Source organism: Megalobrama amblycephala, linkage group LG11, assembly GCF_018812025.1.
Source record: "Megalobrama amblycephala isolate DHTTF-2021 linkage group LG11, ASM1881202v1, whole genome shotgun sequence".
NCBI classification, from domain to species: Eukaryota; Metazoa; Chordata; class Actinopteri; order Cypriniformes; family Xenocyprididae; genus Megalobrama; species Megalobrama amblycephala.
In genome coordinates, this window is record NC_063054.1 from 18,806,994 (window position 1) to 18,825,469 (window position 18,476).

The window sequence follows — 18,476 nt, forward strand, 5'->3', positions numbered from 1 at the left end:
AAAATATAACAGCAAGAGAGAATAATAGATCAGAACATAACATTTAATTTAAATAAACAAAAACTGTAAATATTTCAGTGATGCTTTGTATGAACAATTATAATCAGTGGCTGCAGTGAGCTCTTTTGATGATGCCTCATGAGCTCAGCGGCACATTCACAATAGCAGCTTGCGAAGACCAAAAAAAAAGCCTACTAGATGTCCAAATCTGCATTTTGCCCCAAAAAGGTAGAGAAAAATGAAGTTCAAATGCTATCATTAGTTAACAACACTTTATTGGTAGATAAGAGTCATATGGTTGGAAGTTGTTCAAATGTATGCATTGTCACAGGTAACTTAAGTACTAACTGAATCAGGGAAATTTATGCCATTTAAAATGTATATAGAATTTAAAGTGCGAAGAATGTGATGCATTTCTAAATATTGGTTCACTTTGCAAGCAAATAAAACATCAAAATCCTAGAAAAAATGTACACCTGACTAAGAAAACCAGTCAAACGTAAAAATACAAAACTATACACATAAACGTCAAGTATACTTCTTAATAAGTTCAATACATTTCTACTACACTGCAATAAGTAAAATTATTTTCTGTCACCTTCTGTCATTTTTGGCACCAATAACACCCCTTGTAACTTTTTTTTTAAGCATAGGCTACAGACAAAATAAAATACTATGATCCCACTAAATCTATTTAATACATGTTCCCTAAATTCTGATAATTACATATAAACATTTATGGCCTTTTTACACTATTAAGCAGCACATTTGTTAGTTATATTTGTGAAAAAAATGGACTCCAAATGTAAACGCCATTTATTCTAGAATTTTAGCTTAGTGCAAGTTCTTCAAACAGAAGTATATGATTTTCTAATGTCATTGTTCTCTCTGTACTAACTAAGAGACACTCAAAAGCAAGCTTAAAAGTCTATCTCTCGTTCTTGATGATTTAGGAATTTGATCAACCTGGGAGGAACTGGAAGCTTGCAAATTTTCTTCAGTCTGTTGATCCCGAGCAGTTTGCGGATTTTCAGTCTGCAGAGCTGCATGAGTGGGCGTGGAGGCGCTGCAATCAGAACCAGCAAATGAATAGACAGGTGACTGAAGTCATTTGCATAAATGAATAATTTAAGCAAAAGATATAGGTTAGCATACTTGATTTCTCTTTGATGCATTGCCACTCGTCATAACTGTCCAGATGTTCAATGAGGCGTGCACAGAGTTTCACGTGCCCAACATAGTCAAGTAGCACATCTATAATCGGTCCTGCCCAGTGGGAGTAGGTTTCGGTGGAGATCAACTCGCAGAACTAGTAAAAAAAAAAAGTTTGTAAAATGTGGTACTATACACAACTTAGAATAAAACACAATTATACTTTATGTATTGGCTTCAGGCCATTCACCTGAACACAGGTCTTTTCCACAGTTTCATCCGAATCATATCTTAGATTACGCCTAATCTTTATAGGAGGATGAGGATTTCTGCCATAAACACAATTGAAACATAACAAGGCATCGCAGCCATTATCCATCATATACTTCAGTAAGGTCAGATGCTTCATACAGAACATAACAGCAGCTGGAAAGGCAGTTGGGTGAGTCGGGATGTAGGCATTGACATTAGCACCATGTTTCACCAGCATAGTCACTGTCTGTATGCAACCCTGCCTCAGGGCCACCAGGAGCGGGTTGAACGTGTCCAGGTTTGGGTTAGCACCAGCCTCCAGGAGCATGGTGGTAGCGTCGATGTTGTTGTTCATGACCGCGAAGTAGAGAGCTGTGCTGCGTCGATCTTCATACATCATAGAACGATCGTCAGACAGTGTGGCGTTGACATCAAAGCCGGCCTCGATCAGTAACTCGAGAATATCATTTCTGTTGCGCTCCGCTGCTAAATGGAGAGGGCTGACACCTGAACGTCTCACTCTGGCCTTACTTGTGGCTGGGATCAGCATGGATACAATGCTGAAAATGAGAAGTTTTGTGTTCTTGAATGTTACCTTGCTAGTGTGCACCAAAAGACAACTGGATGTCATGTTAGACTTTGACAACATTAGGGTGAAATGACCATTATAATATGGAAAAATTATTTCATAAGAAGACTATTAATACATGTAAACCTTTCTAAAAAGCTTGTATGTATAGTGATTAGCAATAATGATATTTTAGAGAAACAGTTCTAGGGTTGGGAACCGAGAATTTTTGTAAAAAAAAAAAAAAATTCCAGAAGTGAACGACATTCGGGTTTATTAGGGGCCATTCACACAGTTTTGAATTCCACTGACCTGCATTTCCATTGTTTTTCTATGTAAACATGCATGCACAAGATGGATGCATTTGACTGTTGTGTTCCCGTCTTGCATCTTTTGAAGTGTCTTAAATGTTCTAAAAACACAGCAGTAAAATATCCAAAAACCACTAGGCCAGTGTTATATATTTTGTTCACTTGAGTACTTACAATATCCCAAATGTTTCCAACAATTTTAACCAAGGCTCCGGGATGTGTGAGGAGTCGCCTTTCAATTGCGTCATACCCGCGTTACCCTCGGTTTCCGGTTTTATTTTGTAGAAACCATGGAAACACCAAAGACGCTTTAATATATTACACGTTTTAATAGACAAGGGAATAACTGTTTTGATATATTTATAGACAGAAAACTAATCGTTGTTATATAGCTCAACACGTTTAGTCTTTTTTCTCCACAATACATTTTAAAATTAATTGCATGCCATTTGTCAACACAAGCCATCCAGCATTTATTATATTCTAAAATCTTACTGCAGTGTGTCTCAAACAAATGTCTCACAGCAGCCGTCAAACGAATGCACAAAGTAACGTTATAACATCATTTTCAACACACTCAGATGTATCTAATATGATAAACTGAGCTGTGTTACCTCATACTCATGACCGGAATAGCGGAAGTGGCGCCGGCGACTGTGTCAAAATAAAAGTTCCGCTGCTCGTGAGGCGTGTTGCACAATCGCTCCAGCGGCCTCGTTCAGCTCCCACAACACTCGGTCCTGCTCTGCTTCTTGCTACAGTAACGTTAATAATCACATCCATGAACATGATTCGTTCCCGAGTCCAATCCCTATTCTTTTGCACCGTCCGTTGAGGTGGAGACCACATGTCCCAAGATTCCGCTCTCAAACTTGGCGTCATCAAGCTACGCTTTTGTTTTGAATAGGCCGGACAGAATTATTATGTACTGCACCTTTAAATTCACCATGAAATCAAATTTAACAATTTCTATTGGTTATAAATTATTTATCTGTGCATATTTTTAATCAAAATAACTTCTGCTCCCTCTTGCAACAATATCTCTTGTGTTTTCTGATGACGTGTCTACTGGCACGAGGACAGGACAACTCCGATCACTAGATCAATCAGATCATCCAAGGCAGATGGTAATTCCAGAGCATAGATTTCATTCTGTATACTGTCAGCCAACCCATGCAGGAACATGTCCCACTGCGCCTCCTCATTCCAGTTGCATTCAGAAGCTAGTGTGCGAAACTCACTGGAGTAATCCGGCACAGATCGATTACCTTGTCGCACCTCTGCCAACACCCATGCCACTTCTCTGCCAGAGACAGCCTAGTCAAACGTCTTCAGCTCATCCGCAAAGGACTGGAACGAGAAGCAGCACTGATGTTTCTGTTCTCACACTGCCATTCCCCATTGAGCTGCTGGCCAGTCAGCAGCATGATTGCCAAAGCCACTTCAGATCACTCTGATAGAATGGCAGATGGCTGGAGAGCAAAAAAAGAGAGCCAGAAATGGACGACACGATTTTCGCTCACCAGCATAGGCAGCTTGGGGTGGTAGTCGAGGTTCACTGTGACGAGCAGTAAGATCTCCGATGGGGGGATCTGACGGTGGGTTAGGCGCAGTTGATGAGTTAGCCGCTCGGTCTTCAATTGCTGGAACTGGGTAGACAACTCTGCAACCTGCGATACCAAAGCCCGAATCGCTCGACCCGTCGCCATGATCTGTTCCTCTTGGCCTTCCATTCAAGTGTTGTTGCTGGCCAAAATGTCGCTCAGCTTGGAAGCACTCGCTGGATCCATCAGGCCTGTGACCGTGACAGTGGCTACTTTACATGCACCCAAATAATCCATTAATCGGATTGACGGCTCAGTCGGATTGAAAAACGTTCATTTAAACACCTTAATCGATCCGATTCAACTTGATCCGAATGAAATTTCGATCGGATTGGAAGGGGTGGTTTATTCCTTTTCTAATCCGATCCAACAGCAAAAAATAACCATGTAAACGCTTGAATCCGACTACTTTCTCAATTGTATTCAGAAGTCTCTAGGGCACACATGCAGTGCAATGTTGACACGCATTACGCAGTGCACAAGTTCACATTCACGTCTTTAGTTGTAAAGATGGCTTTGGGTGGAAAGAACTGATTGTCGGAGGAAGTTCACAAAAAAATCTGATTTATGAATGTGTATGCCAACAGGGCAGAAATAACGATGAGCTCTGTTGGTGTCACGTCCATGTTGTCTCCACAAATGTTATTGAGATGACGTCAGACGCAGAGGTGCATGTAAACATAGCCAGTGAGAACACAGTAATAGTAAACCACAATAATCCAACGATTCAGTCAATTCCCAATAAACAAAACCAAGTTCAAGAAGCTGTTTCACTCGGATATACATCACAAAAGGGAAAAATAGATTATCGCAACATCCATTTCATGGCGACTTGCCTGTCGAAATGCATGTTTCACACTAGATGCTGCAAAAGACACAAGACTCAAGTACAACAGTCAAAGACGTCAGTCTAGTGCATGTTTACATGAAAAGAAAAACAATTCAGTGGAAATGCATAAACGCATTCTGTGTGTGAATGGCTAAATCTAGTGTTATACTTTCCATGTGCGCGAGGGTCCGCGTGACGTAAAAATCATCATCGGAGGGTGTACGCAGATTTTCTTTGCAGACATCCACGTGCCTCTCATTTTTCGTGGCCGTGTCCTCTGGGCTAAAAGGGAGGGAGACCTTCCAGCATGTCACTAGGCTACAAAAGCACCAACTGCGCATGCACTGGAAAAACAACAACTGTGTGAAGAAGTCCGTCGCTACCCGCATCTCCACAATCCGGCCATAGCACAGTATAAAGACAACCAGGTGTGCAATAATAATAATGTACAATAATCAATGTTTGTTTACTGTTCAAGCCAATCTACTGTGCATGTGTGGAACTGTGCACGCCGATCTACTGCGCATGTGTAGAACACTTTTAGTAGTAAAAATACAAGTAGTCTGCATCCGTGCTGTCCGTGTAAGCATCTGAAATAGAGTTTAACCGAGGCTTAACTGAGATACCAATATAGGTTATTCAGAAAGGTGCCGCACACCTCTTCTAAATCTACAGGGTGAATAGTGAATAGAGTAGTCAGATTCCCATGAGTTGGTTCTTTCTAGAGAATCAAAAAGATACTGCGTAGTGTAGTCCAATTCCTAAACGAATGACTCTTATGAATAAAAAACTTACAGCGCAGCCAATGTAGTCTGATTCCTGATGAAATGACTCTAAGTTGTTTTATTTTTTTTTTTTTAATGAATGAAATACAGCTTACAACTTTAAAAGAGTGTAGTAATTGACTGGTTATATGTAGTTAAAGATAATAAACATTATGCATTTTTTCAGTAGTATTAAAGGCTGTAACAAGTAAACACCTTCCGCAGGAATTGTTTTACATTTATTTATTATGAAAACTATATAAACATTTGACAGTAAAATTTATTTATTTTTTCAATTATTTATTCCTAAAAAATGCTAAAATATTTAAGGAATTGAAATAGTTAAGAGGAACCAGAACCCAGGATCATTACATTCTTTACGATTCCCATCCCTAAACATCTCATGCGCTCATGAATTATGCTATGGGATGATTAGTTTAACTGTTAGGCGAGAAAAAGACCCTACACACAATAAACTAGAAGAGTTAACAAGACATGACATGCATGTCAGAAGAAAGAGCACTTATCTTAAATGGTATTTTGCAAATAAAACCATATGTTCCTACTTGAGTTAGCTTGAGTTTACAGCTTTTAGGTTACAGGATTAGCACCCTTTTGCCACAGCATTGCTGTAAAGAACCCATTGAGACTTACTTAGTTTCCCTGGTATTTTTGAGGGTACGCCCGAGGTCTTTGCTGAAAATTAATGCAAAATAATGAGATGCACTAAACCTAAACTCTTAAGAACCAATGGCCTTCGCATACAAATAGATAAGTTTAGATAAACTGTGACCTGAGAACATTCCTCCCAAAGCAAATTCATTCATTCGTACTAATTCTTTATTAAGTGAATTCTTAATTCATACCAATCATTGCCGCGCTGGGCAGCAATATGGATTGGCATCAGTCCTGTTTTGCCTGGCTTGTTGGCGTCTGCATTTTGAGATAGAAGGAACTCTACAATTTCATCATGACCATTTTTACAGGCTTCATACAGCGCTGTGGCTCCATCTGCGGCCTGGCTGTTGAGGTCTGCACCTGATTGAGGTAAGATGCATTACATTTGAGATGCATTACATCACAAAGCAACAATGGAACAGAAAGGAAAATGACAAACAGTGAAAGATATTACCATTTTTTAAAAGCATGCGAAGTGCATCCACTTTTCCACTTTGGGCGGCGACAAAGATAGGAGTAATTCCGTACATGTTGGGCATGTTGACTTTGGCTCCAGCTTTCACCAGCATCTCACAGATTTCCACATTGTTCCTGCACACACTCTCATGGAGAGCGGTCCAGCCTTGAATACAGTTCTTATTCACAGAGGCGCCATAATTCAGTAACATGGCAACCATTGCTGGGTTCTCCTTCTCACAAGCTACAGATATGTATAGAAATTATACAATTTCCATCACAGCACTGAAGGTCATATTAAATGGGGAAAAAAAGATCTTTTTGTGGATCTGGGCTTGTAAGCCAGGCTTTTAAGTAAAAGTAATCTGAATGTAAGGAACAAGAATGAACAAGAATTCAAATAACTATTTTTTTTAAATGTATATATATATCAACTTTAAGATAATCTGAATGTTTTGGGCAGGAAAAACGTGAAATTTGGATGGATGGATGGATGGATGCATGCATGGATGGATACCTTTGTAAAGGGGAGTCTCCCTGTCCATATTGGAAATATCAGGATCAGCCCCATTCTCCAGAAGACTCTCCACACATGCAAGGTGATCTCTGGACACAGCGAACATTAAAGCAGTCTTCCCTTTCAAAGTGCGCTGGTTAACCATTCCGGGTTGAGCTGTGAGAATAGTGTTCATGATAAAAACCAGAACAATCTGTTAGAGCTCAGCTAAAAAAAAGTTACATTGAGTAATTTTCAAATGAGTGCACTCTACCTCTCAGGAGAATTTTAATGCATTGATCTTGTCCATAATATGCCGCCTCGTGCAAAGGAATCCATCCATCTTTATTTGGTGCAAGAACATTGCAACCAGGTTGCTTAACCAATAGTCTCACTGTTCCTACATCACCTTCCAAAATGGCCTTAACAATAGGCGCAAGCTCCCTAGAGAAGACACAGCTTTTATTTTGATGCATGAAGTGTTGCAGGTGAGGTGATATTCATTATGGCTCTTGCTTATGTAAATATTAAGATGTATGTAACATATCAAATGTTCCATGTGCAGCCTGATCTCATTAATTATACCGTTTACAAGTTTGGAGTCAGTAAAAGTTTTTTTCTATTTCTAATAAATTATGTTCTATAGAACTTTTTATTCATAAAAGAATCCTGAAAAATCCTGATAAAAATAAGAAATGTTATATGATCACCGATCACTGATCACTGATTTCTGAAGGATCATGTGACACTGAAGACTGGAGTAATGACTGCTTAAAATTCAGCTATATGCCATCAGAGGAATAAATCACATTTTAAAATATATTAAGATAGAAAACAGCTATTTTACATTGTAATAATATTTATCAGGTTGATTGGGACACTTTTTCCAAGTCTTTTCAATGGCAAAACGTGTCCCTGAATTCCCTACTTTGTTTGATCAAATAAATGCAGCCTCAGTGAGCACAAGAGACTTCTTTCAAAAACAAACAAAAAAAATCATACTGACCCCACACTTTTGAACGATAGTGTACATTTTGATATACTGTACACTGAAACATACAATTTGGACATTCTGACCACAACATAAAAGTTAAAAACTATAAATATTCACGTGTGCATAACTCTAGAAATGTAAAATCTTACGTCATAAATATTATATATATATATATATATTTAAAATGTCTTCTGCTGCTGCTGAAACCCATCTGCTTCAAGGTATGATGTGTTTTTTTTTTTTTTTTAGTTACTGTTGCCTTTCTATCAGCTCGAACCAGTCTGGCCTCTGGCATCAACAAGGCATTTTCGCCCACAGAACTGCCGCTCACTGGATGTTTTCTCTTTTTCTGACCATTCTCTGTAAACCCTAGAGTGAAAATCCCAGTAGGTCAGCAGTTTCTAAAATACTCAGACCAGCCCGCCTGGCACCAACAACCACGCCATGTTCAAAGTCACTTAAATCGCCTTTCTTTCCCATTATGATGCTCATTTTGAACTTCAGCAGATCATCTCGACCATGTCCACATGCCTAAATGCATTGAGCTGCTGCCATGTGATTAGCTGATTAGATATTTGCATTAATGAGCAGTTACCTAATAAAGTGTACCTAATAAAGGCCCTAGTATAGGCTATAATTTTCAGCTTCTATGAAAGCGTACAAAGAATCACATTTTTCTTACAAACGTTATAATGAGATCATACTGTCATGTGGGTACAGTAATTAGGTGATCACTCACTCTTGAGGCTCAGGTACGACTTGCATAGTTCCATCATATCTTCGATACGCCACCATTCGCTTGCCAGAACCAGTCACAAAGTGACCCACCGAACACACACCCTGTGGATTTTCTCTTTTGGAGAAAAAAAATGCATTCAGATGGGTTAATTTAATGCTACCTATTGCATAACTTTTTTAGAATTCTAATTAATTTCATAATTTCAAATTAAATTACCTACATGTTATCTTTGAAATTAAACCAAAATCCACAATTGGAAGCCTAGAGTTGGATCCTAACAAGTGTATTGGGGCACAGCAAAGGATAGTGTCTATTTTTATGCATGGTGGCATGTAAACTTTATAAAGTTGGCCTTCGAATGAAGAAGAACAGGTGTGAAGCAGTTGTGTCAGCCATCGGAGTAGATGCAACAGGCATTTGTAAGTGATATTGTGACCCTCCCCATGAGCTGCATCATCAAAACATGACTGGAAATTTCATGAAGCAACATATTAATGGGTATGTTTTGATCTTATGTCTCTCTGTTTTACATTTAAATGTAGTCTTGTTGTTAAGTTCCTGTATTGCATAAATCACATACTGAAATATCTATTTTAAAGAAAAAGTTTAGCTTGATGCCATTTTGAAAATGTACACGTTGAAAATCTGTGCAGATATTCTGTTAGCTTATGTAGGGGAGGACAGGGCACAACCTAACGCTTTTTGACTTTCTCAGTTTGTGTAAATCTACTTAGGGTTCAGAGTATTATTTTTTTTTCCACATTAAAGGGGGGGGGGGGGGCAATGCTATTTCATGCATTCAGACTTATTTAAACTGTTAAAGAGATGGATTCTTATGCTAAACATGGTCAAATTTCAAAAAACGAGTTGGACATATGACGTGCCAAAAATACTCTTCAGATTTCTCACAGGTTTTGGACAGTTTTTTTCGAGTATGGCCCTTTATTATGTAATAAAGAGCGAGCGAGCAAGAGCACGCCCATCAACGCGCTTCGCACGGCTTTACGGAAGTCATCCGCAGCCCAGCACAGGACTTGCTCGAGAAAGATTTGTCACTTTGTTTTTAGACCACAAAATCACCAATTTTTGGTTGTGAGGGAAAGATAACCTTGCTTCCCAAAGAACCCAGCGTTAAGTGGATCTGAGAGATTTGTGCTCACACATTACATTGCTCTCGATATTTGTCATTAAAATAACCATAGAAACCACCTTAATTTAACTATCAAAAAAGGATGTGTCTGATAGTTGCAATAAATTTATTATTGGTTAAAATGAATGGAGAATATCTCGTGTTTTTCAGTGGCTCAAGCCCTCAGGATCGGTGCTTATGGTTTTATAAACAAGGCCCAGTTCAACGCTGGATTTACAGATCATTTGAAACTGAAAGATGGAGCGGTCTCTCGATAATGATCCCGGTCATGAGTCGGAACCACAGGTGGTGAGTAAAACTGCATCAAATGTCTGTTTTGTTGGCAATAGGCGCCTAAATGCATATGATGTAAACAACACGAACGTACTGAATTCATAAATTCATTATTCATCATTCACAATATGCTATATTCATTATAGTGATTCAAAAGTTATCCAGGGATAATGCGATGGTGTATTGTGTGTTTAATACATTTGTTTAGCTGTATGTGTTATGTACCCCTTAAAGTGTTAGTTCACCCAAAAATAAAAATTCTGTCATTAATTACTCACCCTCATGTCGTTCCAGACCTGTAAGACCTTCGTTCATCTTCGGAACACAAATTAAGATATTTAATTTATTTAATATTATATCGCTTCGTAAATTAAGGTTGAACCACTGCAGTCACGTCGACTGTTTTAACAATGTCTTTAGTACCTTTCTGGATCTTGAAAGTGTTGATTATATTGCCGTCTATGGACAAGTCATATACCTCTCGGATTTCATCAAAAAATATCTTAATTTGTGTTCTGAAGATGAACGAAGGTCTTACTACGGGACGGTTGATGATGACGTAAAGCCTTACGAAGGTCTAACTTTACGGGTGTGGAACGACATGAGGGTGAGTAATTAATGACAGAAATGTTCTTTTTGGGTGAACTAACTAATATTTTCTAACTGTTCATGTTTTTCCTCTCAGTTTTTGTCCACCTTTTTTTTCTCAACAGAAATTCATAAGTTAATTATGCCAATTATATCAGTAACTGTATAGAATAGCATAGTTCTAATAGCGAGGCACATTGTAATGCAGTGTTACAACGTACCCTATCTGCGCAACTGGAATTTAAACCTGGTTGGTATCTAAACTACTAAATAACAGATTGGAGATTAAAATAATATCAGATTTGTCTAATTTTAAATAAATACAAAAAATATAGATGAAAAAATAACTTAAGAAATTTACTTTTGCTATTGTTATATGTTCAGTAATATCTCCCAAAGATTTCTGAATTTTTGCGCAATGTTTTCTCTATTTATTGTCGATATGGTAACTATTAAATACACAAAGTTTCATCATGCTAGCATATGTGGAAGTACTTAAACCATGTGTGTTACTACTAACCCCGTGTTAGTCTATGCCCCACTCACCCCTACTCATTAAAGGTCAGTGTGAGTAAGGTTTACTAAGCACTGGTTATTTTTATACTTGCAGTTAGAGTTGATTTATGATGGTACCTCATTTCAACTTGAATGAAATACGTCACACTATACCTGGGTGGATTGGCAGGACATGCAGCTGGTTCTAGTTGCTGCTGGGGACGATGCGTTGGTGGAGCTTGGCGTGGTACTGTTGGCATGTTCAGAGCAGTGGGATTGTTAGAGTTTTCTGACCTCGGCCCAGAGCTCTGGCCATCAGCAAGGCTCCGTTCGATTGCCAGCTGCATGAGCTCATCATCAGACAGGTTGCTATAGAGACTGTAGTCAGCAAATTCCAGGTTGGTTCCTCTGGTACCTGGCATGGACACATGGGCGGCTGCCATGATGGATCCTAAGACAACCAAAACATTCATTATGTAATAAAACTGGATTAATGTGTATTATTGCAAATTTCTTGTGCTTTCTTGATTAGGAGATACAACTAAATGATTTAAATCTGTCAGATTTTAGATTTTTTTTTTTTTTGTAACACTTTACAATAAGGTTCATTTGTTAACATTAACAATGAACAATACTTCTACAGCATTTCTCTGTAGGGCACAGCTGATTGGTCCCTGCTGCATCTGTACAGTAGCCAATGAGCTCACTGCTCAACCTTCAAATACTTGGTCAGCATTTGCTATAGCAGTTGCAGCGTGCTTTCAAAATTTCTCTGAAATTCAACATCTAAGATAAGTAAACAGTCTTTTTTATGCTATATCACTATGCATTATTACTCATTAAATTGAAATAGGCATTCAATTTTGTATTCAACTGAGCTTACAGCAATACTTGTTCAGTATCGGTAGCAGCACGTAGCCTATAGCAAATTCAGATTGCAATGTTAGTAAATATTATTAACAGCAACAGCATGCTAGCAGATGTTGCGTCAAGAATAAAAACACTGTTGTATCTTGCTTAATTGAGTTGAGTGAGATGAATCATGTGTTGGCTAATGAGTTGAGAATGCAATGTGAACATTTATTATTCAATATGCAAACAAAATGTATTCACTTGAATTACAATATGAAAGTATATGTGAGGAGCTGCATGTCTGGCAGAATTAGATTTTGGCCTTATATACTGTCTTACGAACAGCAATTTATGCTAATGTGGGATACTTTCATTGTGAACATATTAGTAGGCTAGAGGTAAGTAGATCATCCACCCACATAGCAAACAGTCTTGGCCTGAATGTGGCCTTAAGCTGGCACTGCTCCTGTTGGCAGTGGCATGTGTCCTGTCAGCCAAAGCTGGGCCATGTCTGGCAATGACGACACATGGATGACAACAAACAGGCTGGCTGGAATCAGGCTTGTGACCATGAAGCCACATTTTCAATTTAAATAATTTTTTTAAAGGATTCCAAGATTATTTTTTGAGACATTTTAGCAAACGTACTGTGTAATTCATAATTAAATGCATAATTGAATAACAGAATAATTAAGTGCAGTTTAAGGCAGATGACTGATTTACTTAATTTGAAATTATAATATTTCATTTCAATATCTCAAGGACTACACTTTAAAATCCTAAAATGAATACAATTTCTGTAATAATTTAACAATTAATGCAATGTCATGCAATATTTCTTTTGTTTGCCGTTGGACATATAATGAATTTTATGAATATGCTGTGGCTAAAATGACCATAAAATATACCACAACATTTTATTTGTGCACTGTAATCCAAATCTTCTGAATCCATGTGACTGCTTTGTGTGAGAAACAGACGCAAACTTATTCAATGATCTTTGTCTTCAGTAGAAATCATAATAGTCAAATCCAGCACTAATTCAAAATTCAAAATTTGCCGCCTCAGGGAGTGTTATATCAATTGCTCATTAGCTGAGTCTCAATTCAGAGGTTGCATAATTCGAAGGCTGCAATGGAAGGCAGATTGCATCACGGCGCAACAAAGGCTGTCCCAATTCGAAGGCTTCTACAAATGTGTTCTTGAAATGTGTTCTTCGTTTTGCGGGCAATGAAGGTCACAACAGATGGATCATTCACGTCCTACCCTACCATAGAATTCATTGAGAGGCAGTGACAAAAGGATTTTTTTTTTTGAGAAATTGCTGGATTAAACTTTTAATGAAAGTATTGTGTTTAAACTTACTCAAATAATCTAATGTAGCCTATGTAATGATACAAATGTAAAAATAAAAAAAATATATAAAGCGGTTCAAATGTTGACTTATATCTTATATAGTTTATATGTTACCAATTTTATATAGTTCATGCTCTTTATTATGTACATAAATACACCAAGGTGAACAGGTTTTGAACTCTGTTTTGTTTTTAGATAGTTGAATATAAAAAGTCCAGTACAAATGTTACTGGCATCCATCAATGGCACACTGTAAAAAATGAATGTGATTTTAACGGTAAAATATTGTAATAGGTTAACAGTAAGTTCCCATACTATATACAGGGAAAAACTGTGAAAGCTCTAACCAGACATTTATGCAATTTTCACAGTAAAATGCTGTACATTTTTACAATTTTCATAAGTAAAAAAGACTAAATCAATGTATAATTTACAGTCAAAATCTGTAAACTGATGTTCCCACAATTCCCTGTGTGACACTCCACATTTGAAAGTATTTTGTTTAAATAATCATGTTTCTTAATAGTTTTTGTTATCAGTTATGTACATTAGGGTTTTATGTTACATCTTCTGTTGTTTAATGAATGTTTATTGCATTATTTATGTATTGTGGGTTACCATGATGGTGTTTTGCGTTTGACTCTTTGCACCTTCTTTATATTAGTATATACTTCAGCTCGTGGAAAAGCTACTTGTGATGAACTCTGATTCTTCATGTGGCTTTCTCTTTTACCTGCATTATTATGGTGGTTGTCAGTATACGTTAGTCAAGTCAAGTCACCTTTATTTATATAGCGCTTTTTACAATGCAGATTGTATCAAAGCAGCTTTACATTGATAACTGGTACATAGTTTTTGCTGCACAGCAGTTCTTCAAGAATAGTGTCAATGCAGGCAGATCAAAGCACTGTTGAATAAATGTCAAGAATACTGTTGAATATCAAATGTCAAGTCAAATGTCAAGTGTCCCCAACTAAGCAAGCCAAAGGCGACAGCGGCAAGGAACCTAAACTCCAACAGGTGACATCACAAATCAGATTTTAGTAGTAGTGTGCATTGTTGAATTTATTGGCTTATATTCAAATTATCTTAAATTACAGTTTTATACTGTAAAATTTACAGTTTGTTCTGTAAATGTGTTAACAATTTTTCTGTATTTTTTACAAAATTATTCTGGCAACCTCAGCTGCCAAAATTATTTTGTAAAAACTACGGATTTTTTTTTTACAGTGCAGCTGTCAAAGTTGCTAGGTGAAAAGAACAGTCCTTCGTAGGCTAGACGATCCCATTTAACAACACTCGGTCAGACCTTCACGGACTTCGAAGGCGTGACCTTTGAAGTTCGAGTCCTTAAAGGGATGCAACCTCTGAATTGGGACACAGCTGTTGGCTCTCGCATACTTTGTCACCTTAATTAGGGCCCAAGCGAAAATTCGCGCAGGGCCCTCTTGTTCTTCTAAGGATTATTATTAGGGCCCAAGCGAAAATTCGCGCAGGGCCCTCTTGTTCTTCTAAGGATTATTATTATTTTTTTTTTTTTTTTTTTTTTTTATTTTTTTTCCGTCTTCCGGGGCTTTTTGGGGGCCTTAACATGCTCAAAAACTCTTGAAAATTGGCACACACATTGGAATCCGCGGCCATTAGGACGCCGGAGAGGCTGGTACCCGGGCGTGGCAGGGGGGCTCGACAGCGCCCCCTTGAAAAAAGTCTGAAAATTTGGTCCATATATTAAACACGCTTGCACGTATTAGTATGAAACTCAGTACACATATAGACCTCATCGGGCCGAACAACTTTCGTGCTCTAAGTTAAACACCACGCCAACAGGAAGTCAGCTATTAAGGGTTGTTTGAAAAACGCATGCTCTGGAATTTGATATACTCCTCCTAGACGATTAATCCGATCGCCACCAAACTCGGTCAGCATGAAGTCAAGACACTGATGATTAAAAATTGCCAGGGGATTTTTGATATCTCGAACGGTTTGGCCGTGGCGAGGCAACGAATTTATGGCGAGAAAAAGGAAACAGGAAATGTGTTATAACGTCTGCATACATATATTGATCTTTATGAAACTTCACGAGTGTGTTCGTTATAGGAGTCTGATCACATGGATGTGACTATTGTGAGTCAAAGTTATAGCGCCACCAACTGGCAGCAGGAAGTGTATCACTTTTTGAAATGTTTTGAGATCACCCTCTTATTTTTACCTGATTTGCTTCAAACTTCATCAGTGTAATGTCAATACACAGCAGATGTAGACCTATGACAGGATTTTTGATATTTGAAATATTGTTGCCATGGCAACAGGTCAAACTGTAATAATATTCTTGAGTGTTTTTGAGGCTCTTAACATGCTTCAAATTGCATGAAACTCGACACACACATCAATATTGTCAACCAGTAGACATGGACAAAGCCATAGAAATGGGCGTGGTGGAGGGGCTCAGTAGCGCCACCTTTTGACAAAAGTGGGGGGGTTAGTTTTTCCTACAATCACCAAACTCGGTACACATATTGTTCTCATCAAGCCGGACAATTTTCTAATTTACATTCATTAGCTCCGACCAACAGGAAGTCAGCTATTTTGGTTTGAATGTTAATTTTTTGAAAAAAACAGGCTATGAATTTTATACTACTGCTCCTACAGGGTTTATCCAATTTACACCAAACTTTTTTTAACTTGTTGCTAACACATTGAAGTTGTTTAATTGCAAACGGATTTTGGATATCTCAAACGGTTTGGCCGTGGCGAGGCAACGAATTTATGGCAAGAAAAGGGAAACAAAGTGTTATAACTTCTGCATACATTAATTGATTTTGATGAAACTTCGGCTTAGTCTTCGTTGTACAAGGCTGATCACATGGATGTGACTATTGTGATTCAAAGTAATAGCGCCACCAACTGGAAGCAGAAAATGTGTCACTTTCAGCATACATTGAGATCACCCTCTTATTTTTACCTGATTTGCTTCAAAATTCATCAGAATAATGTTAAAACTTGGCACATGTAATCCTTTGAAAATGGGCAGGGAGGAGGGGCTCTATAGTGGCACCTTGTAGTGCAGTAAATGTGGAGTGAATTTGACATAGTCCTTTGATGTTTAACCGTTTTAAGTGCCTATTGCCCGCTGTGCACAGTTGCCCTGAAGCCACCGGGGTGGCGGTGCCACCGGGCTTGGGCCCGCCATCGCTGCTCGCAGCTATTTTTATTTTTTTTTTTTTATTTTTTTTTTTTTTTTTCCGTCTTCCGGGGCTTTTTGGGGGCCTTAACATGCTCAAAAACTCTTGAAAATTGGCACACACATTGGAATCCGCGGCCATTAGGACGCCGGAGAGGCTGGTACCCGGGCGTGGCAGGGGGCTCGACAGCGCCCCCTTGAAAAAAGTCTGAAAATTTGGTCCATATATTAAACACGCTTGCACGTATTAGTATGAAACTCAGTACACATATAGACCTCATCGGGCCGAACAACTTTCGTGCTCTAAGTTAAACACCACGCCAACAGGAAGTCAGCTATTAAGGGTTGTTTGAAAAACGCATGCTCTGGAATTTGATATACTCCTCCTAGACGATTAATCCGATCGCCACCAAACTCGGTCAGCATGAAGTCAAGACACTGATGATTAAAAATTGCCAGGGGATTTTTGATATCTCGAACGGTTTGGCCGTGGCGAGGCAACGAATTTATGGCGAGAAAAAGGAAACAGGAAATGTGTTATAACGTCTGCATACATATATTGATCTTTATGAAACTTCACGAGTGTGTTCGTTATAGGAGTCTGATCACATGGATGTGACTATTGTGAGTCAAAGTTATAGCGCCACCAACTGGCAGCAGGAAGTGTATCACTTTTTGAAATGTTTTGAGATCACCCTCTTATTTTTACCTGATTTGCTTCAAACTTCATCAGTGTAATGTCAATACACAGCAGATGTAGACCTATGACAGGATTTTTGATATTTGAAATATTGTTGCCATGGCAACAGGTCAAACTGTAATAATATTCTTGAGTGTTTTTGAGGCTCTTAACATGCTTCAAATTGCATGAAACTCGACACACACATCAATATTGTCAACCAGTAGACATGGACAAAGCCATAGAAATGGGCGTGGTGGAGGGGCTCAGTAGCGCCACCTTTTGACAAAAGTGGGGGGTTAGTTTTTCCTACAATCACCAAACTCGGTACACATATTGTTCTCATCAAGCCGGACAATTTTCTAATTTACATTCATTAGCTCCGACCAACAGGAAGTCAGCTATTTTGGTTTGAATGTTAATTTTTTGAAAAAACAGGCTATGAATTTTATACTACTGCTCCTACAGGGTTTATCCAATTTACACCAAACTTTTTTTAACTTGTTGCTAACACATTGAAGTTGTTTAATTGCAAACGGATTTTGGATATCTCAAACGGTTTGGCCGTGGCGAGGCAACGAATTTATGGCAAGAAAAGGGAAACAAAGTGTTATAACTTCTGCATACATTAATTGATTTTGATGAAACTTCGGCTTAGTCTTCGTTGTACAAGGCTGATCACATGGATGTGACTATTGTGATTCAAAGTAATAGCGCCACCAACTGGAAGCAGAAAATGTGTCACTTTCAGCATACATTGAGATCACCCTCTTATTTTTACCTGATTTGCTTCAAAATTCATCAGAATAATGTTAAAACTTGGCACATGTAATCCTTTGAAAATGGGCAGGGAGGAGGGGCTCTATAGTGGCACCTTGTAGTGCAGTAAATGTGGAGTGAATTTGACATAGTCCTTTGATGTTTAACCGTTTTAAGTGCCTATTGCCCGCTGTGCACAGTTGCCCTGAAGCCACCGGGGTGGCGGTGCCACCGGGCTTGGGCCCGCCATCGCTGCTCGCAGCTATATTTAAACAATGTAATAATAAATTAAAACTGAAT

At 38.4% G+C, this 18,476-nt stretch overlaps 1 protein-coding gene across 5 annotated transcripts in view; it reads right to left on the reverse strand.

Annotated features, from left to right (window-relative positions):
- Positions 1-258: 258 nt before the first annotated feature.
- The window catches only part of asb2a.1 (ankyrin repeat and SOCS box containing 2a, tandem duplicate 1), a 30,091-nt gene continuing 11,873 nt past the window's right edge, over positions 259-18,476 (reverse strand). For 3 of the 5 annotated variants that reach the window (XM_048206537.1, XM_048206539.1, XM_048206538.1), the window contains 10 exons: positions 11,524-11,800; positions 8,844-8,957; positions 7,385-7,554; positions 7,132-7,287; positions 6,613-6,858; positions 6,347-6,518; positions 6,135-6,176; positions 1,403-1,964; positions 1,156-1,309; positions 259-1,066 (listed from right to left, as the gene is read on the reverse strand). In XM_048206537.1, coding sequence (XP_048062494.1) covers positions 921-1,066; positions 1,156-1,309; positions 1,403-1,964; positions 6,135-6,176; positions 6,347-6,518; positions 6,613-6,858; positions 7,132-7,287; positions 7,385-7,554; positions 8,844-8,957; positions 11,524-11,792 — 2,031 coding nt within the window. In that variant the 5' untranslated portion in view covers positions 11,793-11,800 and the 3' untranslated portion in view covers positions 259-920. Of the gene's footprint in view, positions 1,067-1,155; positions 1,310-1,402; positions 1,965-6,134; positions 6,177-6,346; positions 6,519-6,612; positions 6,859-7,131; positions 7,288-7,384; positions 8,474-8,843; positions 8,958-11,523; positions 11,801-18,476 lie in introns of those variants that run through there. The other 2 variants (XM_048206540.1, XM_048206541.1) reach the window with 2 other exon arrangements.